Below are 25,491 nucleotides of genomic sequence, written 5' to 3' on the forward strand. Positions count from 1 at the left end.
GGCTTCCTCCTGATACAAAAACGTGGATTAATAATGTTGCTGGACTGGTAGAGAGGCTTCCGCATTTCCTGAACAGACAACACAAATATACAAAAATTAAATAATCAAATATCATGCCCATGCAAGAACCCAAAATATTATCTACGTAAACTAACTACCAAACCCCACCTTACCCTAATAATTTGATTCTTTTGATGTTTCGAATTAAATATTTTGATCGGGTTAATGTTTCGATCTTGCCCATCACTACTTTTTAGGTCCATGAGAGTGGTTTATTTATGGGTCCATGCTATTTTACGATGCTTTTTGTATTCTCTATGGAAAAATAGTGGCATTTGATATTTTTGACGTAATGTAATTTTTTGCGGCGTGAGTTTTTTTAATTCAGTTCAGTTTGCATAAAGATTTCATTTGTTGCTATTTACCGATTATTTGCACAATATTATTGTCGCTGTACGTAAATATGAAACTCGTTCAACAATAATAAGTCTCCTCGGCGGCCGAAACTATCAAAATACGCGCACAGCCGATAGCTAGAACACGCTGTGGGCAATGTTTATTATTGTTTCGTGAATCGAAAGTTCTGCACCTTCTGAAATTTAAAAATGACGAACAGAAACGCAGGTTTCCCGGCTTCGACGTGTTCAATTAGACTGGTATACAAACTCGCCATCGCAATAAAGTAATTTGGTTTTTGAGCCATAATATGATTTGATTAACTGTTTTGCAGCCCGATGGAAGTACGCCAACGGAAGAAGCTCCCAACCATGCTAACGATCCTGAGAGTAATTACAAGAAAAGGCAATGGCTTATTACATTTGGTCACAGCCAGTGGGGTTTCAAAAATTGGAGTTGGTCAGTCACAAAACAGGATTTAGGTAAATTTGAAGTTTTGCTTTCTTTGCTTAAATTATCCTAAACCTTGGTATTTTGGTCTAATTAATGTTTTTTTCCTATATAGATTTCATTGATTACGCCAACGGAAAGTTCAGCGCTGGCGTTGTTGCTTTTGTTTCTGTAACGGTGAAACATTTGGGAATCAGTAGAGAGGATGTTGGATACGCTACTTCCGTAGCCTCTCAAAAGGGATCTGCTATACATAATGCTAGAAAAGTTAGTATATGTTTTGTATTTTAACGCATTTGCTTTTTTAGATTTGACAATATATTTACTACTCCAATTTGTTTTCAGTCCTCTGTAACTAATGCTCTTCGCGAAACATTGCTTAGTTTTGGTGGCACTGTCGCTACTCAACTATTGGAGCAGCTAGAATCTAGCAGGTTGGAAGTGCAGACTAACACTGAGCGAAGCAGCGCACCAATTAACCATCCAGAAGCGCCCGTTTATGGCGGAGAAGTTAGAAATATAATGGCTAACAGTGACAACAAAAAGCAGAATTGCCCTCCTCACAAGGATTCAAAGGAAAGCTCCAGTAGTTCTGGAGACAGTCGGAAAATGGACCAACCAAAATCTCCGCATAGACCAGCTGTTGCGGTTGCCTCTACGCCACATATTGATAAACCCCAGATGAGTTGTAATCCAAGAGTCAAGCCGATGGAGATGCCCAATCATGCCGCCAAGCCGGCTGCGGGCATGGGCCAAGGGCTCGCTGCCAACCAGAGTGTAATGAAGATGCCCCCCCCGCTGCTGCAACAGGCACCCCCTAATGTAAGTTATGTGGTGCAGCGCGTGATGTCGCCCCTGTACAGCGTGCACAGCGCCGCACCCCCTCCACCCCTGCCCCCTCACCCCCACCCACCCCACTTTCATAATACTTACTACACCGAGCTGCTGCCCACCTCTTCCTGGCCCCTCACATATGACAACTTCAACCGGCACCACGGTAACATCAAATTGAGATGTAACTTACCCCCTAAAAACTTTGTAATCAACTCTCAGCCAGATTGTTCTCAGTCTTCCAGTTCTGGACGGAGTGTTTCTCGAGGCTTCTCTCCGCCCAGTAACAGTTTCATGCCCCATTCGGTGAATATCAACAGCTCTTGGATAAAGCCGTCCATTTTCTATGACGGCTTTTGGACGGAACAGAAAGTTAAAAACTGGGTCACCGAACAGAATGATAAGGAATGCGTTGCTCCTGTGGCCAATTCTCAAAATCAAATGTGTCATTCCAAAGTGTAAAATATGTACCTGATAATATTATGTATTTACTTTTAATTGGTAACATGAGCAATCTCTGTGTATGTACTCGTATAAGTTGTAGAAACTGAGGGAAGCTCCCGGTCAACTACGAGTTAGTTGTCCTTCACCCTCTGTTTTATATTCATCAAAGTGGAGGAGATTTCATTAGATCTTGAAACAATGTAAATATCTGTACCCGAGAAGCATACGGATGTAACACCAAAACAAAAAACATTCAAGAGAGCCGAAAACGTATGTGTTTTTAACAAATCTATTGTTATTTCCATAAATATTTTAATTGATAATTAAAAGGAATATTGTTTTTTTAATAATCATTCATGTTGCATCCGGGTACAGATATGTAATGAACAAATCATAATATGATGTATTAGGTTTGTATGACAACCGGACTTCTGCCGTGTTTCTCCAAAACTTTATTTGAATATTCTAATAGCAAACCTTCAACGGCTTGAATAACGAATCTGAAAGGTTGAGATAACTTTTGATGTGTGTAGTTGTATATTGGTAATGATAAATTATATTTTATTTATGTATTTCTAAAGTCGGTTATTGGCCCGACTTCAGTTTAACCCATCACCACTTTAGAAGGGAAATTTAGATTGTAAGTATTTTACAAAATATATATCTGTAGCCGAGAAACATATGGATATAACGTTATCTCCACAAATATTTTGATTGATAATCGAAAGAAATTTTGTTGTTTTTTTTTTCAATAATGTTTGTGGAAATAATTAGAGATTTGCTAAAAACACATAGCTTTTTCGCTCTCCTGAACATTTTGTGTGTGTTGGAGTTGCATCGGTATTCTTCTCGTGTACAGGTATAAGTGTGGCGTTAGTTTTACACATCAGCTATCAGTAGCTGACGGCGTTGATGATTTCATGAAGATGTCATTTTAGGTATAAAAGCAATAAGAGAGTTGAGAATATGAGTGAGAACAGTACCTATTGATTTATTATCTCTTGTTGATATTATAAAAATAGCAGAGACGCTTACTCAATGACGTTACAATACAGCTAGACTCGTTATTGTCTCACAAACTCAAGATAGAATGTGGCGAAAAAGAAACACTCTTATGTGTCCAGTAAATTTTTAATTCAAATGTTCATGTATGACAAAGATAGACATTAAAAAAAAAAGTGCGTATAAACAATAGCGTGTGGCGTTTTCGTATTTGCGTCAAATACTACATCACAGTTGTGAGTTAGATAACAAGATACGCCTATTTGTTTACACTATAAGACGGAACACAATACTGTATGAGATGATCTACTTCTATTAGGTTTTTTTTTCTTAAACGTAATGTTGCTATCTCACTTTCTCTTGAAACCACTTGCTTGGCTTGCCGCTTTGAGATTTCTACAGCGCGTCCATATATATTGTAACGTCATTGCGTGTACTGCTTTCTTTGTATGTACATAAATATTCATTTTGTGGGAAAAAAATACTTTTTTGGTGCTTTTTTATACCGGCAGGTTACAAAACGATTGTTTGCATTTGTACCGATTGGTGGTTAAATAATAACACTTCAAATGTGAGCAATAAAAAGCACATTTTTTTATAAACCAATTCGCATTCTGATATTTTGAAACCATGCTTTTACTTTTACCCTGTTGCATAGATTGATAGTACATTAAGTGAACTCATGTCCCAGTAAAGAAGTAGAGGAAAATATTACAGGTTCATGCCGAGAGCAGCTTATCAGGTTTATCTGAAGAGGAGCAAAGAGCGGAAAGGAAAAGACGTCAGAAACAGAAACAAGAGGAGTTCAAGCGCAAAATTTCGCAACCTAATAATACCTAAATATTATTATAAGTTACTCTCATGAAATAACCGATTACGAATTGGCGCAGTTGGGACTGCGGGGATCGATTTTGTTTTATTATTTTTATCCCATACATTTCTCTTCTACAGGGAAATGATATAATGCGGTGGTAGTTGGTCTTGCCAATTTTAACACTACTACGGCTAGTATGAAACCTAATGACGTAGTAGTAGAAAAAGATTTATAAAATGTACGGTGAAAGGATAAGGTAAGAATTCATATTATTTTGTGATTTTCAGTTGATATTTTTTGAAGAGTGCCATGTAGGTTTTTTAAAAGAATTTTTGCAATAATAAATATTTTGTACGAGAACTTGTGTTTTATTTGATACTAGCCAACATGTTTGCCCGGCATTGCTCGAGGTATGGAGTAAAGTTTTTATGCTTCTTCTAATATTCAAACCACTCTCTGCATACTCCTGGCACTAAATAAACAAACTTTGAAATTTTCTAAGTCGTTCTAGTAGTTTGAGTCTATAGCGCATGCACATGCAAACATTTCCTTTATTTGCTTACATGTATTGAAGAATATTATGATTGGAGAAGTAAGTATATTGGATATATTTTACATTCCTCGTGCTCTGTAGTCAACGGCTGCATATATAAAAAAACTGGGCAATAGTACATTCTGCCATTGAATCCACTGCAATCCACACTTCTATTTCTTTTTGTTTGCGAGTCCTCCCCCCAGTCAGCCAGTGGAACAGTAGCTTCCCACAATTTGGTGAGAATTTTGAGAAGCACCAGGCCGTTCAGATCTGGTAACTGAATAAAGCTAAAGCCATTTCAAGTTTAGATCCCAAATGGTTATATCTCTGGGCGATAAGTCAAGCCTACCACTCTCCCAAGGAAATCATTCTTACAATCAGTAGCAGTTTGTGCAACGAGGCAGGGGAGGCTGTGCCTCCCAGATAGATAAAGATACCATGTATCCAAAATATAGTATAACTTTAATTCAAATGTTATAAATTTTAGAAGTCAGAGCTGCTGATTTCATATAGGAGGAGGAGAGTGGGGAAAGTCACATGGAATCGAAATGAATTAGGATTAATTTAGTAAGACGAATTTGCAGTTAACATTAACTATCCATCTTGGGTTGTATGTATAGTAATTAATCTGACCATGTTTGCACATTATTATTATAAGTTGCATTGTTTCTTTTTTCTAGATATTGTAGATGTCAGTATACATAATACTTACATTGAGATTTGATTGAATGATGAGATTTGTGTATTTATAGTCCATCTTTTGGCATAGACATGAAGCTGAAAAAGAACCAAGTAGCCAATAATGGTACGTTATTGTAAGTTAGCTAATTGTTCAGATTCAAACACCAGTTTTTGTATAAAGACACTTCACACTGCAACAAAATAATGGCGCATAAAAGCTATAATTGCAAAACTTTTTATGTTATTCAGTCGACTGATATATATTTATTAAAAGATATTAAGTAAATAAAATATTAATACTTGGAAATCAATATAAATTTATATATTAGGGTAAAAGAGCTGTATACAGTTTAGGATTGTTGTAAACGAAAGTGGCGCCCTCTGTTATTTTCAAAAAGAACTGTTAAAGTTTTCAAACTGCGGAAGCGGGTTTTTATCTACTAGTTTTAGATTATTTTGTGATTTATAGCTTAGACCTTTCAATCGAATCCTAGATTGCTCAAGAATTATGTCGTTGGGCATTTTCGCCAAATTTTGTAGAAGTTTTTATGCTTTCCACTTCGTTAATTTACGTTTTATTTTTATATTTTTACCAATACCAGATTGCTAGTAGTCAGGATTTTTTTCAGTGCAGAAATTCTGGGACTAACTACCATAATATATGTACTCCTTATTGTCCAGAATACTAATGGAGGGTAATAATATAGATAATTCAGTGGACAATTTATCACTTAAAAAATGCAAAAGATTGTTGCTGGGACAGTTCAGTTACGTACAAAAAAATGATTTAAAAAAAACTATATATAAGTAGTATAATTGTTTATAAACTATTGCTACATAAAAGTCTGTAAACACTGCGTAAATAAAATAATTTATATACATGATCACGGAATGGAACTAACGGATGGCTGTCCAAATTTACGTAAAAACTGTAAATTTTCTAAAAATATATTACGTAAGCTATTTAAGACACCACAAAATCTTAATATAAAAATTCAGCCTGTGTATGTTTGTGCACGCAAAACTCGAAGAGTAGGCGACCGATATCGCTGAAAATTTCAAAGTTTGTTCTTATTAGTGCCAGGAGTGTTTGGAGAGTGGTTTGAATGATAGAAGAAGTCGGGGACGCCCGAAGAATACTTGACGCAATATCTCTGCACCGGAATGATTATACCGAGTCGATGTAATGTAGTTAGTACAGTAGTGAAGTCGGTGACGCCTAAGAAAGACATTAGCAATAATACAAATGACAATATAAGTGCAATGGTCTACAAACAAAATGCTTCTGAACTAGTAATACCTATTACACACATTGTAAATGTTAGTTTTGAGAATGGCTTGTTCCCTAATCATTGCAAAAATTCCAAAGTTATTCCTTTATTTAAAGGAGGAGATAACAAAGATGTAAATAACTATCGACCTATCTCCTTGCTAAATACGTTATCAAAAATAATAGAGAAATTAGCTAAAATTAGGTTGATGTCTTATGTAAAAAGATATGAAATTCTCTCAGATAATCAATTTGGCTTCCGAGAGAACATGGGAACAAGTGATGCTGCATTAAAAATGATCACCACAGTCGTAGAAGCTCTTGATACTGGCAATAAAGCAATGGCCGTCTTTTTAGACTTGTCTAAGGCATTTGATACCGTATCCCACGGTTTACTCTTAAAAAAACTCAGTTCAATGGGTATTGTTAATAAATCTTTAGATTGGTTCAGATCATATCTTGAAAATAGAACACAGAGAGTAATAATTAATGATCACATTAGCTCAAATAAATCAATTGTATATGGTGTTCCTCAAGGTAGTGTTCTGGGTCCAATTCTATTTTTGTTATATATTAACGACCTCTGTAAACTGAAATTTTCTGGATCTTCAATTGTATTTGCAGATGACACTGTCTTGGTGTTTGCTGCTGACACGTGGAACGAAACGTATGCTAAGTGCGAGGCAGTATTAAGGGCAGTCAAAAATTGGCTTGATCAAAACTTGTTAACCTTAAACATGAACAAAACTAAATATATTACTTTTAGCATTTCCTCTGTAAATCAACCATCTTTGGAATGTTCATTAAAAATACATTGTTGTGTGCAGGAGTGTAACTGTCAATCTTTGGAAAGAGTAGACAACATCAAATACCTGGGTTTAATTATTGATAAAAATTTAAAATGGAACAATCACATTACTACATTAAGAAACAAAATAAGAAGGCTAGCCTACATTTTCAAAAATCTAAGAAACATATTGGACAAAGTTACATTAAAAACTGTATATTATGCTCTAGTTCAATCAATGCTTTCATATAATGTTGTCTGTTGGGGTTCTTGTAACAAGACTACCTTAGAGCCTTTGAATGTTGCGAAAAAATTAATTTTAAAAATAATGTATAAGAGAAATTTTATGTATCCATCAAAGTTATTATATAGTGAAAGCAAAATTATGACAATAAGGCAGTTGTACATAATACAGGCTCTCTGTAAATTTTTCAACAACACTATTACTGCTAAAAGATCTCAACAAGTGCGCAACACTAGAATGGGTTCTTCTTTAATGTATTAGCCGGTGTATACCAGAACATCCTTCGGACAAAGGAGTTTTTCATATAAAGCTCCGTTGCTATATAATATGCTTGGAGAAAATATAAAAACTATAGGTACGTTAAATTCATTCAAGAAAATGGTCAAAATCTCCGTACTAGCTGAGAATGATGATTTTGGATCACCCATGTTGTCGCTTATATCATAATTCCTTGTGGAAGCTCTGTTTCGATACAATCCTTATTTACTTACTGCGCATGCACTTATTTACTTCTAAAATAACTTTTGGTTATTTATTATTATGTTACTTATTATTATTATTATCTACTTAATTATCGTATTAATATTTACTTTAATTATTGTCTAGCTAAAATATTTACTTACTTGCTTTTTATTATAATATTATCTACTTACCTATCGGTTATTATTTACCTTTTTTATTTAGTTATTTTTATTTTTTCTTATAATCTATTATTCATACTATCCATGTTGTAATTGTTAGTATGGTTACCCTATGCTTGTATCTGATAAGCCAGCACAGGTACCTTGTACTTTAGTTAAGAATAGAAGAATATTATTGTTGCCAACTTACTTAATAATGCTTATTTGTTGACTTTTTTGTTTTTATCTTTTTCATACATTTGTTACTAAAATTTTGTTTATTTTTGTCTACCGGTCTCGAAACGTCCGTGTCATAAACTTTTCTTTTTTTGTTTAAATTTAATTTAATGTTGTTATTATTTTAAATTTACATATATGTATATTTTTAAATTATATTATTGTAAAGCTGCACATCTTGATACAGGAATGCCCTAGTGAGATGTGCAGAGTATGCTTTTTATGTAAAAACTGTTTTTTTAATTAAATAAATAAATAGCGAAGCATTGCGGGATCCACTAGTTGATGATATACATCTACAGGGTGGCCACAAAAAACGGATTTCAAAATTCCCTGATAATTCCAGGTTTTCCAGGGCAGTTTCTATATTTTTCCCTGATATGTTTTATTTGGTATAAGGACATATCGTTCAAAATTTAATTTTTGTAACACGATCTTCATCTACGCCAGAAAATTAGAACAGATACATAAATAAAGGGAATTCCGTCATCTAAAGCATTTATTATTTCCTTGCACCACAATGATCTATTCAAAACAAAATACACTTATTACAAATTTATGATATTTCGCCTGAAGACAATTTGTGTACAAATGAAAAGACCAGACAAAAATAGACAAATAAACAAAAGTAAGTACAGTAGAACCCCGATAATTCCAAAAAACGCGTAATTCGAAATTCTCGCCAAAAAAATTTCCGCAGAAAATTTTTTTCCTAAAATTTTTTTTTAATTCGAAATTCGTAATTCGAAATTTTTATTTTTGTCCGCGCACGAAAATTTGTTCGTGAAATTCGAAAAAAATTGATTTTTGCGAAAATAAATCATAATATTTCGTAAATCTGAATCTAAAAGTCAGCCGTGGCGGTAAAACGCCGAAAAATGTATTTTTACGTGGTTATACATCGTCCTAATTAGTATTATTATTTTGTAAATCTGAATCGATTTACACTGGAATGTTGTATTTTTTCAAATTTATTTCGAAGGGCCGAGAAAATACGTTTTACGCGGATATATGTCGTAGTTTTACGAGTTTACACCAAATATCTGTATTTAAAGGGTCGGCCGCGAAATAATTTCGATTTACGCGTAAATGTTACGAATTTATTTCGAATATTTGAATTTAAATGGCCCGCTGCGACGGAAATCGGCCGCAAAATCTCGATTTACGCGTAAATATATCGTATTTTTACGAATTTATTTCGAATATCTGAATTTTAAAGGGCCCACCGCGACGGAAATCGGACGCGAAATTTCAATTTACGCGGAAATATATCGTATTTTTACTAGCTTTACTTCGAATATCCGAGTTAAAAAATACGGCGCGACGGAAATCGGCCAAAAAATTTCGATTCACGCCGAAATATGACATATTTTTACTAATTTACTTCAAATATCTGAACTTAAAAGGCCGGCCGCGACGAAAAACTGCCGATAAAATTCGATTTACGCGGAAATATTTCATATTTTTACGAATTTACATCAAATATCTTAATTTAAAGGGTCGGCCGCGACGGAAATCGGCCGCGCATTCTCGATTTACACGGAAATATATCGTATTTTTGCGAATTTTTTTCGAATCTGAATTTTAAGAGCCGGCCGCGAATTCTCGTTTAACGCGGAAATATATCGTATTTTTACGAATTTAAATTCAGATATTTGAAATAATGGGCCGGCTGCGACGGAAAATTACCGCGAAATCTCGATTTACGCGGAAATATATCGTATTTTTACGAATATCTCAATTTAAAGGGTAGGCCGCGACCGAAATCGGCAGCGAAATCTCGATTTACGCGTAAAAATATTGCATTTTTACGAATTTATTGCGAATATCTGAATTTAAAGGGCCCGCCGCTACGGTAATCGGCCGCGAAAATATATTAATAATAGTTGGTATTAATACGAATTTACAACAAAAATACCACCCGGATTTGAAGAGGCGGCCGAGAAAATCGATTTTCTACGTATTTTTTTTTTCATAAAATATGAATTACGTGGGAATTCGTTAATTCGAAATTTTATTTTTGATGTCCCGTGGATTTCGAATTAACGAGGATCTACTGTATTGACACTTTGTAAAAATGTTGATAATGATGATCTTTAAATTTTATTACGACCGTACTGGGTGTCCGACCCTTTTGACACTTTGTTGTAACTTTGCTAGCTTTTTCTTTACAGATTTCGCACCAACATAGTATAGGGGAAAAACCAAGGCGGGTGGTTTACGACATGATTGTGTTGCAAGAGCTATTTACGAAAATAATAATAAAAAAATCCCTACTTTTCTAGTTTGTCTTTGTCGGCATATCTTTTGTTACACACGCCGCAAGTAAAAGTAATAAAACACAACTTTGGCACTTCACAAATCGTAAATAATGAATTTCGTTTTATTTTTGGAATTCCCTGATATTTTAAGAATATTTTAAAATTCCCTGACATTTCCCTGATAATTCCCGGTTCGGTAAAATTCCCTGATAATTCCCGGTTTTCCCGGTTTTCCAGGTCTGTGGCCACCCTGATCTAAAATTACAGTCGAAATCAGATTTTGAATTGAATTGAATGCAGAAATGGGACATGTTAAAACCCGCTAACATTTTCTGCTCAGAGACGATATTGTTTAAGGCGATGCACTACGTCGTGTAATATTTTAAATTGAGCCGCTATCAATAACAACCCTTACGTAGATGGCGGTAAGGTTTAAATTCCCGCTTAACACCATCCACCTGTTTTGATTTATGCAAGAAAAAACATGGCCAAAAAGTGCCTTTTATTTCATTTTGTGGATGTTCAGGCATAAATATTTAATTTTTTTCCGATCATTTTATAAATAACTTAATTTGCCACATTATACAATAAAATCATAACCGTAAGTAGGAGATTTTGAACTTTAAAGCAGTTTTCATAGGCCTTATACATTATTTTTTTCTGGGCTTATAAAAAGACTTATCTAAAAGATACTCGATTATTTCAAAGGCCAAGATGTATTCTACTTGCAGTATTTAATTAAAGCATCTGAAACATTTCTAGGCGACCGAATTTTCAAACTAAAAACACATGATTTTGCATTACTATGTATGGCATGGCCTTAATTTAAATTTTCGGGAAATCGACAGTTTACATTTAACTCATACCACTCCTTTGTCGAGTGTGGCTCGACATTATATTTCTTACACCAACTCCTATGTCGAGTCATACTCGACATTATAGTAACGCAATTTCGAAAAATAATTTAAATTATCAAATGTATTTTTTTTTCTTTTAAACACTTTATATCTCATTCTGAATATTCCGAATACGCAAAATACATATATCTCGTCAAGTTTCGCCTTTTAGATAATTTTTAAAATCGTATTATTTTTAACCTTGTAAATGCACTGCGCAGTTATTTGGTTGCGACGCATGTAAGTAGGTAGGTACTTGCCTGTCTACCTGCGTAACAATAGGAAGCGCTGAGGGATTTCTCCCAACACATAACAAAGGATTATTATACCTATTCACTTGTTATCACATAATATTTTGTTCTGTTTGTGTATTTACATTTGTTTTTACTGTTTTTAGTAGCAAATATTTCGTGGCCGAGAAAGCACATGTGTCGTTCGGTCTTGAAAATAATACTCAGTAATTAGGTGAAAATATAGTTTTACATTTCTTTTTGTAAAGAAAGAGTAATAAAAATTACATATTTTAAAATTTTTTGTTTAACTTTTTATTGAGGCCACTTTTTATCCCTTTTTTGTAAATTAATTAAGGAGTTGGTAGTAGGTAATTAAAAAAAAAAATTAGGAGTGCAAAGGGTTAATCAGTTTGTCCATAAGTATTATATAGCCAAAATAAAACCAATTATGGATTTCCTACTTGTGACTTTACCTCTACTGAGACAGCATAATATGGAATAAGTAAATTAAATTTGTAACAAAGGAATATGAATTAAAAAAACCTTTATTGTGATAAAAGAGGAGAGGGAAATTGAAATAAAACACTTATTAAAATTCACAACATGCTTTACTCTTTCTAAGTCTCACATAGTATTCTTTCTTCTAATTTATTCTAGAGTTCTGACAGTTTTCAACACTTGCCAAATACATCGCACATTAGTTATGGCACTGCTTGGCGCCCGGCACGAGCCACGGTACATTACTAACTATTCCTAGACCAACATGACGGTAAAAAAAAAAACAAAATTTCTCACTCAAAACATACATAAGATTGCCACTGTGAGATGTAGCAAATTTTAATTCAAAATGTTGGATTACAAATTTAACCTTATTTTCCTACAATTTTGATCACCACAAATAATGCTCGCTCATTACTAGCGATTTTTTATTGAGAAAAGAATCGAAATTAAGTTGAAATGAATTGAATCGAAATAAGAAGATTTATGTCATTCATGCTGCAGTAAAATAAACAATCAATAAAATAATATAACATTGGCTTAAGCAATTAGTGGCAACCCTATGCATTATCATATTCATACAGGATGCACTTGTCGTACTGGTCTACAGCCAAACCATGCTGTTTTCACTTACTGTCCGATAAAAACTTTTTACGGTCACCTAATAAGGATATAATATCTTTAAAAATATGTATACATATATTCAAATAGATCAACAAATGCCAAAATTAAATTTGTAATATAATTAAATGAAGAATTAATAAGTCACCATTTTAAAACGATTAAGCCGTAAGAGACTTAAACGCTTCGTGATTGGTCGGCAGGTTCAGAACTTACTCCGCCCCCTCACGGATCGGTCGGCCGCGTGCATTAAGGATATGAGCAATTTTGTGCTGCATGGACCCGCACATAGGTCGCCACTGCGGTATACAAATTATTTCAAAAGTATTCATGCTATTTTTAATTTTTTGCTAATTATTTATTTTGGGATTTGCTGATTTCGTAGCATCCCGTGTGGGAATGGCCTTACTGTTAACCATCCAGCAAAACCGAGATACATTATGGTATCACGCGTATTTTGATTTGGCTTTGAAAAATGCACACCAAGGACGGGTTGTTTCGAAGAATTTGAACAATTATTCTTAATTTTTTTTTTTAAAGAAAGACAAACATTCCCGGGTTACGAATAACCTTAAAATATTTGAAAATCTCCTACTACCACCACAGTAAGCTGAAAATGTTGCTTGTGTTGTGATGGAGGACTTAGCCAGCCGAGGAATTGAACACACTACGCCTGAGTGGGACCCAAACGCGATGTCAACTCGGCCACCGACCGGTCTTCAAATTTCAAATTCTGTGAAAGATTTTTTCAAGTTCTGTTATTATTTCAGTTCTGTCAAGCAACTGAAATAATAACAGTTCTGTCAAGCAACTAGCCTAAAATGCTATAATAACTCAAATAAGACTTTCACAGAACCCCGAAAATGAACGTTATAATTTGATGAATTATTCAAATTCTTCGAAACAACCCGTCTTTAGTGCTATATGACTGGTTCAATGGATTTTAAATGATTCTATCTATCGTGTAGCAGTTGGGATTTTAATTACCAAACATGCACTACATTCGTAAGCTTTATTTGTATGAAGCTACGTTGATGGGAAGTGTTTGACGACTGTTTTGAAGTTTTTATCGGACGGTTGTTTAATTTACTTGAGTGAATTAGTGGAGATAGGGCCCAGGAAGCAAGCCATCGGCTGGAGACCAGTAGGTTGGTGACATAATGTATGAATCTATCCTAAAATAAACATTACATATACAAGTAAAACAAAGGTAGTAGTAATGATTAGAGACCTGAATATTTCACCAAATCTACAGCAGTTATTATGACAAATTCCTCAAACGTGTAAAAGTGACCACATTAGTGGACCCGTAAATCAATTAAAGTAGCCTGTGATTTGTAAATGCGCCACATGTACCATTATTGTTATTAACTTGACGGGAATTCAGATATCAGCTGAAAGACGGTATCATCACCATTACAATAATTCAGGTCCCTAGTAAGTTGTCAGGATCTATACAAATTAGTCTAATGCTCGTCCCACGGCGATCCTTTTACCATCAGATTATTCTTAAAAAAAGTTTTTGTAAAAAAAGTTTTTTTATTTTGTAACAAATATTTTACGTGAGTATTCTATGTCAAAAAATATGTTATTATTTGCAAAAATTGTTTGCACAGAACAATCTCACCCTAAATTAATTTGGGAAGAGCATTATAGATATAAATTTCACTTAAGATGTAAATTAAACATAATTAATTATTAAGTGATATTTTCTAGGTTATTATTGTAATTAATTTAGCCTAATTACAAGAGCAGGGTGAAATATTATTAACAGAAACGACCCAACTGACCGTTCCATTATTATGTATATTACATACACTAATTGGCAGTGAAAGATTAAGTAGCCAGATTGGAGTCATACATATCATATGCTGAAACGTAACGGGAGACTGTAGTCGGGGTTCAAAGTGAGTGTTCTCTCGTGTTGCCTGCGTAGTTTAATGCTCGGAAGAGAATTATGTTTGCTTTAATAACTAGTTATCACAATTGTAAATACCACCACGGTGGTTAAGATATGAATGAATATTGCAAACTGTGGGTATTAGTTTTTTTTTAATGTACAGTAAAACTCGCATATAAGGTTTTTCTGGTCCCATGAAAACCTCTTAAGAGAGTTTCACTGTATTATTGTTCTTTGAAAACCAACGGCATTTGAAGTTTCAAACACATTGTGTGGATCGTATGTATCTAGAAGTTAGTATTTGTGTTGATTTGATTTTTTACATTATTATTATTATAGTTGCATTATTAACTAATCATTTTATATAATTTAATTCAATTATTGATTCTTTGTTACAGAATATTTTACACAATAGTATAAATTGAATGTCCTACTAATGCAAAATAGTACATCACAGTAAATGCAACTTATAAGATAAGAAATTTTAATTAATTGTATAGGTACCATTAACAGATTTGAATAACAACGTTTTTTTTTACAAAAGACTTGATTAGCAATATTACTAAAATTTGTGTTAAAAATATAGTAAACCACTATGCTAGTAAATTTGAAGACAAAATATGAAATCTGCCACTATTATGTATTAGTAGTAGTGATGTAGCAACTGACATGATATTTCTTGTCAAATAGACAGGACCATTGACAGTAAAGCTGTGTAATAACTGATAAATTGTGTCTTATTGTGATCCATACACCGGGAAGCTCGAAATTAGTCATCTTTTCATTATAGGTACAGTAAAACCTGCACATAACACAATGGACCTAAGTGCTCACGGGAACTATATGTGAACTGTCTCTGCTCTATAATAAAACCTGCACATAAATGTTTTCACCCTACAGAAGTTTGTTTTTCGGTCCCTTAATTTTTATTTTATTAAAAAAAAAAAAAAGCATCACTTGAAACCCACATATAAGGTTTTCTACATAAGTCGTTTTAACCGGCATTTTAAAAACCTTGTAAGAGGGTTTCACTGTAATCCTTGGCGGTCTGCGATGCTTTCCACCAGTTACCTATCTATAAATTCTTAAATGAATAAGAGTTGAACACCGTAATGTACTATCAATTTAGGACACCCAGAACACAGCAGCCATCATGACTGATTATTGATTGGAGTTAACTGCTTACACGAGTGCTACGCTCTGCTTTCACTTACAATGCACAAATGAATAATGAACAGCGGTAAATTATAGTGGTACAAATAAATCTTAAGAAAATAAAAACAAAATATTTTTTCCAATCGATTCAAATTACAAATATAATTGATGTGATGCTAAATTAAAATAACCGCTGAAAATATGCCTCATATTTTTATTTGTTTAGCTGTATTAACGGTGTTGAGATTATTCAAAAAATTGTTCACCTTTTACACAACCATGAGAATAATATTTTTTTAATAAATTTAACCATAATTGACACAAACCTAAGAAGATAAAATATACAAAGAAAACAAAATTGGTTTGGCAACAAAAATAAGCTTAAAAAAATAATCTTAAAATTAAAAAGAGGTGCAATACTTCATGCATTCATATTTCCAATAATCTTTTAGGTTTGTGACAAAACAAAAAAAAACAGAAGATAAAGGGCTTATGGCATCATAAATATGTATGTTTGTTTGTTAGAAAGGAAGGAATATGTAACAGTTGGTTACAGAATATCTCCCATTCTGAATATACAACGGTAAAGCGTGTTGCCACAGTTAAAAGTACATGTTAATATCGCTAAGTATAATAATAATTGTTTTGAGCAAGTCTCACAATTCTGCATATTGTCTAAGATACGTGTCCATCGACACCTGTTTAAATTTAGCAATTTAATAAGAAGGTTAGTTATAAAAGGAGGTGGGCGTCAAACATTACTATTAAAATTATATTTGGCTCAATTATCTAACGCCATTCTTTGAAAAAATAATAAACCCCAAAACTACCTACAATAACTACAATTAAATCCAATAAACGCTAAAACATAAGTGTCCTCCGTTCCACTCCCCCGGGGTGAGAATTAGCAATTAAATTATTTACAACACAAAAATAAAATGCAAGTTATGTTAATAAATCCAATTCTGAAAAGCTTAACCATTATCATCAAGTATTCTAATCAAAATTCTGCGGAGTGTTTAGGCTCTCATCGTCTTCCCCCTCAACCACAATACGGAACATTTAGAATTACACATATTGAATACAGACAAGACAATATCAGACCACGCAGAGCATTTCACTGCAGAATCCCGCAGAACTAGTGTTGTCAATAAGATAAAACATAATGAAATTGCATATGTAATTTGTTCGGTAAAGATGAATACAATCCTTTGATTGGCAGTCAAATGTACAATTAAGGCCCAGTTTGCTGAAATTCAAATGTAACATTGTCGTCAAATGGCCATTTAGCACCATTTTGGTTTTTTTTTACATTGGAATGATGCCCGTTAAACACCGAATCCAGGTGCGTTTGAGCATTCTATTAAATTGTAATAAGCTGACAACACGACAGTTGTCCTCTTCTGCTGATCACAATTTATTCAAAAATTGAAAGGAACTCAGAATCAATATTTAATGGCGATAAATGGGCATTTGATTGATTGATTTTGTGAAAGTGAATTTCTGCAAAACAACTGGGCCTAAGTCTACAAGATGTGAAGTGACAGAATTGTGCCTACGTAATGTGACATAACTCTCGAGTACAACAAACTAAAGGAACAAGTCTAGTATATACACGCACAAATAAACGACTGAATAATTGCAATATGTATAATACATTGATAAAGGCACATATGGCTCACAGATGTGACGTACGAGCGTGTACGTATGCAGATAACATGACATATAAAGGTAAGGGATGAACAGTGAGCTTGCTTACAAAGACTGAAGGTTCAGAGAGGGAGATTATTGCTGTGATGGGGGACCTCATTATACTTATTTATTCAAAACATACTTCTAACACTCTTCCATCAATATTTTTTGTTAATTACTGAACACATAATAATACACTGGTTTAACATTAATTATATACAATGAATGTAAAACAAGCAGGTCGGAAGAACTCGTTTTATTAAAGTTTCCTGCACAACTAATCACAAAATGTCCGTATTCAATAGTTTGTTGTTGTCGATGCCAAAGTGTTTGTAACGTAATCAAAACAATAAATACACTTGAGAAGGTACATACAACGTGCCAATAGAGCATCTTCCACGCGACGACGCCAAAGTACTTTTAATCAAATCCATTCAAAACGCCAATCCTTTAATTAAATTTCAAATTTACTAGTAACTTTGTATACAAGGTATTTTTAAACATGGACTATAAAACATCACAGTTTGTTTATTTAAATGTTGTCAGTAAATTTATCATAATATTGTAATGTATTTTATAACTACGAACCTTGTTTAACCACGAGGTATGGTTATTAATATGATGGCGGGCGAGGGTATGAATTTATCCTTTTGAAGGTTACGTGGTTTGCGTAACATTGAATTAGTAGGCTTATAAAGATGCTCACACGGCGTGTTTCCTTCAACAGAAGATGAACTTTACTATCAATAAGCTCCGTGATGAGATTCCCAATAATGTGGATTACTGGACATTAGCCTTATCACGGTGTAGTCACAAACACTAAGATCACAGATATATAAGTAAGTTTACAATGGAGAAGTGCAATTTGGGAGCATGGTAAGTATGGGCGGCATGTCTAGTGTCTAGTCTTCCACAATCGCACAATCCAGCGGGAGAGGAGGTCGGCCTACACCTGTACCTCCTCCTGTTCCTTCTCTCTCTGGCGGACTGCTACGGCGGTCTCCACCAGCAGGTAGAGGCACTTGAACTTGTCCCGGTCCGTAGAGGGCTGGGCGGGCTGCGGGGGCGGGGCGGGCGGCGAGGGGGGTGAGGGCGGCGGCGAGGAGGGCAGGCGCGGCGGGGAGGGCGGCCGGGCGGGCATCACCTGCAACACACACATGCACGCAATACATCAATACACACATCTTACAAACCAACACCCTCACCCTTTGGATGCAACACGACACCTTTACGTCATTTGGGGGATGTCTCCAGCTTTGGGTGACTCCACTTAATTTACACGTTTAACAGATAACTGATAACTGCCAATGTGAAATACATATTAATTACTTTACTTCATTTACGCATCCAAAGGGTTAAACAGCAATGGTAGACATTTGCCAAACTGCAGCCAAAAACAAAACAAATATTTAAGGACTTCAGTGCAAAAAATAACTTGCAAAGCATAGACTTCCAAATTGATAGACTTGCCCTAACATAAAATTTGGGTATAATTTCGATGAGCTGGAGGCAAAACAGGGTTCGAGAGTGCTTTAAATAAACTACAACCACCAAAGAGCGCACATTGAAATAACCAGACCATGAGCAGAAAAGTAAAGCATGGCAAAGGTTTGTAGCGCAGTCCGTTGTAGCACTTTTCCGCATAGGATCTGAATGTTCATTTTTGAACAAACCGTCTGGCGTAGCGATGCTAAAACTGAGTGAGGTTTGTAAACAATAACAGATTTGTAAAAGTGTCTTAACTAAATAGTGTAGCAAAATATTCAATTTTGGAAACAAGCTAGAACTTTTGCTAACCCGATTTGGAATCTGTAGTAAAGTTTTTTTACGCAGCAGATTTTATTTTTGAGGACTAAATAGTGATTACTACAATGCAAGTTGCCTGTATACTGAGAGATTAAAAGGGAGACGGTCACGCCTCCTTCCCACTCCTCACAACTTGATTTGTTCCCCTTTTCTTGTTTGGCTGGTCTATCAATTTGATTGTCAACTTTTTAGAGAAAAAGAGAACTAGTACAGTTAGTGGGCTGTAGGCAAGCTATATGAAGAATGAATGGGATGATATATTATGTTTAGTATACAAATGAAAATGATAAAGTTAAAGATTACCTCCACATTGGGTTGGTGTCGTGGGAGAGGGGCAAGCAGGGGGGGTAGCTGGAAGAGGGGGGATAAACAAACATGTAAAGAATAGTACGGACAAGCCAAACATAAATAAAGCATAAAACACCCTCGTTAATGGGATGGATGGATACAATAAGGACAATAAAGGAATGATAAAAACACAGTAGACATTACCGTAATATGCGGGCGGTAACAGGGGAGAAGTGCATGTTTCATGGATTGGGATAGTTTCTAGAAAGGAGTATACAGGATTAGTGGTTATGGTGAAGAAGGTGAGGGGTTCAAGTCCCGGTCAAGACACGTTATTAATAAGCTCTACATTCATAGCACACTTTCAGTTTCAAAGCAGAAAAAGTTCAATCAATGTGACATTTAATGTTAATGTTTTCAATCAAAAATCATAAATAATATGAAATATGGAAAAAATAATAATTTAAAAAAATCAGTTTCATGATGAGAACACGGTTCAAGAACAAGAACAAGACAACTCCATTGAATTAGACTGCTTCGGTTGTTTGATTGGTTGTTTGGTTGGTTGGTTGGTTGGTTGGTTACATTCCGTTCCGTAAATGAGAACTATGAAAAGTGCGGAAGCCACAGACAGCCCGGTTACATGTATTTTTATTTAGAAAAATCTTACGGAACTTGAGGAGGGCACCAGAGTCCACGTGGCCCCTAAAGCTCTTTATTATCATTGACCACTTCCTGAAAAAATTGCACATTAATAAATTGTAATCGCGTTCAAAATTTTGTATTCCAACATTTCAGATAATGCAGTTTATCAGTTTACAAAAAGGATTTGTCTTGTTCTTGCCCCAAGTTTTACAATGATCTCAACAAGGCCAATCATCACAAGAAAATAATATAAGTGCACTACTGCTTTTTGGTTTTATCACAGAACGCTGAAACTCAAAGAGTGGAAATGTTTCCTTAAAAATGTGAACTAAATATTAATTTGTACAGTGCAGATACTGGTGGTTATTTAAAGGGTCTAGATTTGAAGTAGCTTCTAGTGTCATGCCTTGAAAGAAGAATATAATTTATTTACCCACATTATTTACTAAGCCAATATATTGAATCAATAACAATAATGAATGTTGCAGGATTCAACTGTCTATTACAATACGCATTCGATCAATGAATAAAATAAAATAAAATAAACATTTACGTATTCAACACCACTGTATTGCTTTCGGTACTGTAAATCTAGACCCTGGTTTAAATACCATACTACAGGATGCCAAGATATCTGCATGATTCACTTTGCAATTGTTGTAGTAATTAATATCTAAATCTAAATAAAAAATATTTGTTTCTGAAAATTAACAACATGATATCAGCTGATCATAATTTGAATAAAGGCTAAATGGGGGTAGGAATCGCCATCCAACGGAGATCGTTTAAATTATGGATGTAACAATACGAAAACCGATACTGATATAAATATTGTCTTCGACGAGACATTTAGAATTAATTACATTGTTCCATGTTCGATTTTCACATTTAAATTAGATGTGACCGTAAAAAACAAAATGACGACATTCTCATTTTACTTAACTTGGACGGGATCATCCAAAGTTATTTTGATTGAAACTGACCATATTTTTGTATAGAATTTAATGGCATAACTTTTTGTTTTAGTATGTATTAATATAAATTTATTTTTTAACATAATTTTCTTTTTTATTTATAATTACAATATATGAGTCGTGTCAACTTTCATTGATTTGGAGAAAACCGCAAAAAACTGTCACATCTCTAGCGTACATAAGTATGTGCATTACAATTTTTTATATAATGAATTGGAGTAATAAAATTTTGAAAAGCATTTATTTTTCTATAAATGTCTAGCAATAATTAAGTAATTTCGATAAATAAAATGGATAAAGCCGATTTTGATACTCACTTCGTGATATAGAGGCTTTTGAAAGTCAACTGAGCTGACATGGCGGGTTTAGAAACACACGCGTAGATCATTTTGACACGAGCGTGGCATCAGAGCAGCTGCCATATTGTATTTTGGCAAAATAACTGCTTGTGATTGGTTGAATCCGATATAGCGCGTTTTGATAACAGTAACTTTCTCAATGATATAGCGGATTTGGTTTCTCACTCGCATTTAACATGGTTTTTGGTCGTGATAAGGAGGGTTTTGAAACTCAATTTTAGGCTCCTCTTGTTGCTCGCAAAAATGTGAACAAGATGTCATACTCAGATCATTTTGTCAAAAATCGGATATAGCAGGTATAGGATTCATATATATATATATTTACTGAGTGTATAGCACAGCAGGGTAGCAATCAATTTTTTTAACACCGTAAGGAAATAGTTAATATGGGTTTGTGAAGTGGCTAAACCGGTGGTACAAACGTTTTGAAAGCCCCATGGTCATATCGATACCGGATCGGCAAAAACAAGTATTGTTACATCTCTAATTTAAGTAATTAAATATGGTGTTGGTGGTCTATTTGTTGGTTATCAAATTGGTTGGAGTTTGTAATAACTGACCCTTAGCAACAAGTTTGGTGAAGCCAATTCTCTGATAGTAAATATCTAAATGTGCCATTTCACATCCTGGAGTTCCAAATACTAAAGTATAAATATATATATATTATGTAGGGTAGTGGGTAGCATAGTACCTGTACGCGAGGGTGCCTGCGGGGGGCGGGGCCCCCGGCGGCCCCCGTCAGCAGGGGGTGCGGCAGCTGGGGCAGGTGCGCCAGCTGAGGGTGTGCCGCGGCCCAGTAGGGCGCCACGTTGATGGCCTCGCTGTGTGGCACCGACATAGCCTCGGAACTGGACCTATAACAATAAATTCATGATATTTGTTACAAGTCAGAAGAGTTGTGACGCATCTTCTGGGAAACAAGACGTCATTCAATATTGTTAAAGTTATATTAAGCTCAGTCTCGCTCCCTCATGGATCGATATGGGATCGACATAAACCAGGTGCAGTAAAAATGTGGGCAATGTGAGTTGGCAACAATGATGCCGTGCTGCACCGTTCACCGTTGTATTTATATTGGCGCCGTACATGGAACGGAGTGATCTTGGTATCATGCATTCTTACTGCTTTCAGTTAAAGTCAATTCCGTACTGACCTGTAAGTCCAGTTAGAGGATCGGCTGGCTGCAGGTTCTATTTCATACAAATTGTGTTTTGGATTGAATTTGGAAACCTTATTAAAGTTATTTTTGAAAAAATCACTTTGAGGAAAGAAAAAATAAAATTCGCTACAACAGATCGAAATTTAAAACTGTCAGAATATAAATGTTTAATTGTAATGTTTTTAACTACGCGTTTCTGTGCATTCCTCTTGCGAAACTTCAACCTTGTAGGTAACTAATTTTAACTTGTTTACAAAATAAACAACACTGTCAAGGATTTTTTGTCTAATTTATGGTGTATTCAAAAGATAAGTTACCCTCTGGATGCGGGGTGGTTCTCCTTGTCGTTTGTGCCGTAGCGGATGACGGACTGCCACACGGAGGGGTCGTACTTCACCTCCTCCTCGCTGGGGGTGGAGCTGGAGTACTCCTCCTGGTCCTCATCACTTCTGTAACAAATTCCTCCATCTTGTATTCGTCCCATTTTAGACAATATTAAGCTCCTAAATCACTGGACAGAAAACCAACACTAGACACCGATTTGAAAGAAAACTGATTTTTTTTATTTACACGAGACCTTCCGATTTCTAGGCCCCAGATATGTCATTAAAATTGAATTCAAGTTGAAGAAAAACTTTGGAGATTTGATAATTTTTGATCGATGTGTTCATCTGGTACAGATAAATATGAGCCTTCTCGACGAGTTTGTAAGTCGGAGATCTGCAGTATTGCCTTTTCACAAATTAGTCTTGGCTGTTTTCTGTCAGTATCCCATCCCCTCACTAACACTTTGTCTAGCAGGTTTTACAGTTAATGTAACGGCAAATTGGTTTGAATATTAATTTAATTATTAACATCCTTTTTAGGGGCTTTTACAGAGAAATAGAAAAATTATACAGGGTGTATCTGCACTAACCCGACATACTTTAACCAGCTATTCCTTAGCACATTTGGAGTAAAAAATGTTATGGGCACTTTGCTGTCCGGTAGCATTTTTTTTTCAATTCATTGTCATCACTGTCATTGGCATTGCTTTTCGTGTTCAACAGCTGTTATAAGCAAGTATGTCGAAAAGCGTCTTCGCTCTTTCGCACACACTAAATAATAATAGTTAAAAATGAGACGAATGGTGCCGTGCCATTTCGTTGTGATTGTAAAAGTGCGCCAATCTGTACACACGTGCATTATTCAACGGAATTCGAATAAAATATTGTCAGATAGGTGTTCAAACTTTGACAAAGGATAAAACAGTGGTGACATGTGGTGAAAATATGAATAATAATTTTTTTATTAAAAAAAAACGTTACCGGACAGCAAAGTGCACATAAGATTTTTTACTCCAAATATGCTAAGGAATAGCTGGTTAAAGTTTGTCGGGTACATGCCAATACACCCTGTATACATAACTGAACTGCCCTCAGTAACAATCTTTCGTATTTGTTTAGTGATAAATTGAAGACGTCCACTGACTCAGCATAATTATTTCCCTCCATTGGTATTCTGGACAATGAGGAATGCATATGATAGTTAGTCCCAGAATTTCTGCACCAAAATAAATCCTGACTTCAAGTATTACGTAGAGGAATTCGAAAGCTTATCAATGCAAGCAATTCTGGACTATCTAATGCATCATTTAGAATTTTATACAGGAATACCAAGACAGTAAAAAATTTTTTGATAAGAATATTTTTATCACTTAAAAAGCCTAAGAATTTATATTGTATTCTTTCAATAGTTTGTACATGGTTTTATAAGGTAAAGCAATGTTCACCTATAGACCAGCAGGCCATCATCGTAGTCGTGATCCTGCGCCAGCTGCGCGTGCTTGGCCTCCTGCGAGGACACGTTGCTGGCCTGGTCCCAGGCGCGGCGCGAGGCCGGTGCCGCGCCCCCCTCGCCTGCGCCCCCGCCGCCTCCGCCCCCGCTCAGCTTCTTGCCGCGCCGTGATATAGTGTAGTGCAGGGGGTCGTGCCCCTCGCGACGTATCATCTCCGGCAGGATGCGCCGCCGCGCGTTGATAAACCAGTTGCATACCTGCAAAACATCAACTATTAGATTCAACAAGATAACAGATTGATAAACATGAAAAAGGTCTCATATATTCTAATGTGACCATTGAAAATTTATTTTTACTTATGACGGCAGAATAAATAATCATCTTGGTTTTTTACGAATGTGTCCGCTCTGCTATTGTTGGTAACAATATTTATAATATTTATAATAATAATAATTTTAAATATTTATGCTGAGGGATCAGTAGGATTTATAGGCCCTGTTAGGAGTTCTACCGAGCCGAACCCTCTGATATGAAAATATCTGGAGTCGGTGAATTATTTTCCCATTTGATCTCTGGTGAGTTGACGTGTTGTTCTTGTATTGTTTTGTATTTATTTTGCTTATATAATGCACTTGCATAATGTTGATTGACTAGATGATCATTTGTGGAAAAGTGTGTGGAAGGGTTTAGTTTGTCTATGGGGAAGATTTAACCCGGACATAAAATCGGAAAAGGAATAAAAAAATAAAAAAATAAAAAATTGTAACTATAAACATGTAAATAGATAGAATACACAACAATTATATAAAGTTGAGGATTCTCATAACATGCCTCACTAGGCTAGTAAGGCTAGCGGCTAGCCTGTGTTGAGGCAGTCATTTTAATAGTTACTTTAAATACTTGTGAGTATACCTAC

General features: G+C 35.0%; 2 protein-coding genes across 7 annotated transcripts in view; one reads left to right on the forward strand and one right to left on the reverse strand.

Moving 5' to 3' along the window:
* The first annotated feature begins 328 nt into the window (after positions 1-328).
* LOC149418724 (uncharacterized) lies at positions 329-4,289 on the forward strand. Its single transcript, XM_089638635.1, has 4 exons — positions 329-656; positions 731-878; positions 962-1,113; positions 1,192-4,289. The coding sequence occupies exons 1-4, from the start codon at positions 606-608 to the stop codon at positions 2,137-2,139; spliced, it is 1,299 nt and encodes a 432-aa protein (XP_089494761.1). The 5' UTR covers positions 329-605; the 3' UTR covers positions 2,140-4,289.
* A 7,998-nt stretch (positions 4,290-12,287) lies between these two features.
* Positions 12,288-25,491, reverse strand: part of LOC149418725 (uncharacterized) — a 253,323-nt gene continuing 240,119 nt past the window's right edge. For 3 of the 6 annotated variants that reach the window (XM_089638951.1, XM_089638947.1, XM_089638950.1), the window contains exons 3-6: positions 24,570-24,832; positions 23,116-23,247; positions 22,331-22,493; positions 12,288-18,711 (exon numbers count right to left, since the gene is read on the reverse strand). In XM_089638951.1, the coding sequence (XP_089495077.1) occupies positions 18,514-18,711; positions 22,331-22,493; positions 23,116-23,247; positions 24,570-24,832 (756 nt within the window). In that variant the 3' untranslated portion in view covers positions 12,288-18,513. The other 3 variants (XM_089638952.1, XM_089638948.1, XM_089638949.1) reach the window with 3 other exon arrangements.

This window comes from Hesperophylax consimilis, chromosome 13 (assembly GCF_061612785.1).
Source record: "Hesperophylax consimilis isolate HC1 chromosome 13, BYU_Hcon_1.0, whole genome shotgun sequence".
Classification (NCBI taxonomy): domain Eukaryota; kingdom Metazoa; phylum Arthropoda; class Insecta; order Trichoptera; family Limnephilidae; genus Hesperophylax; species Hesperophylax consimilis.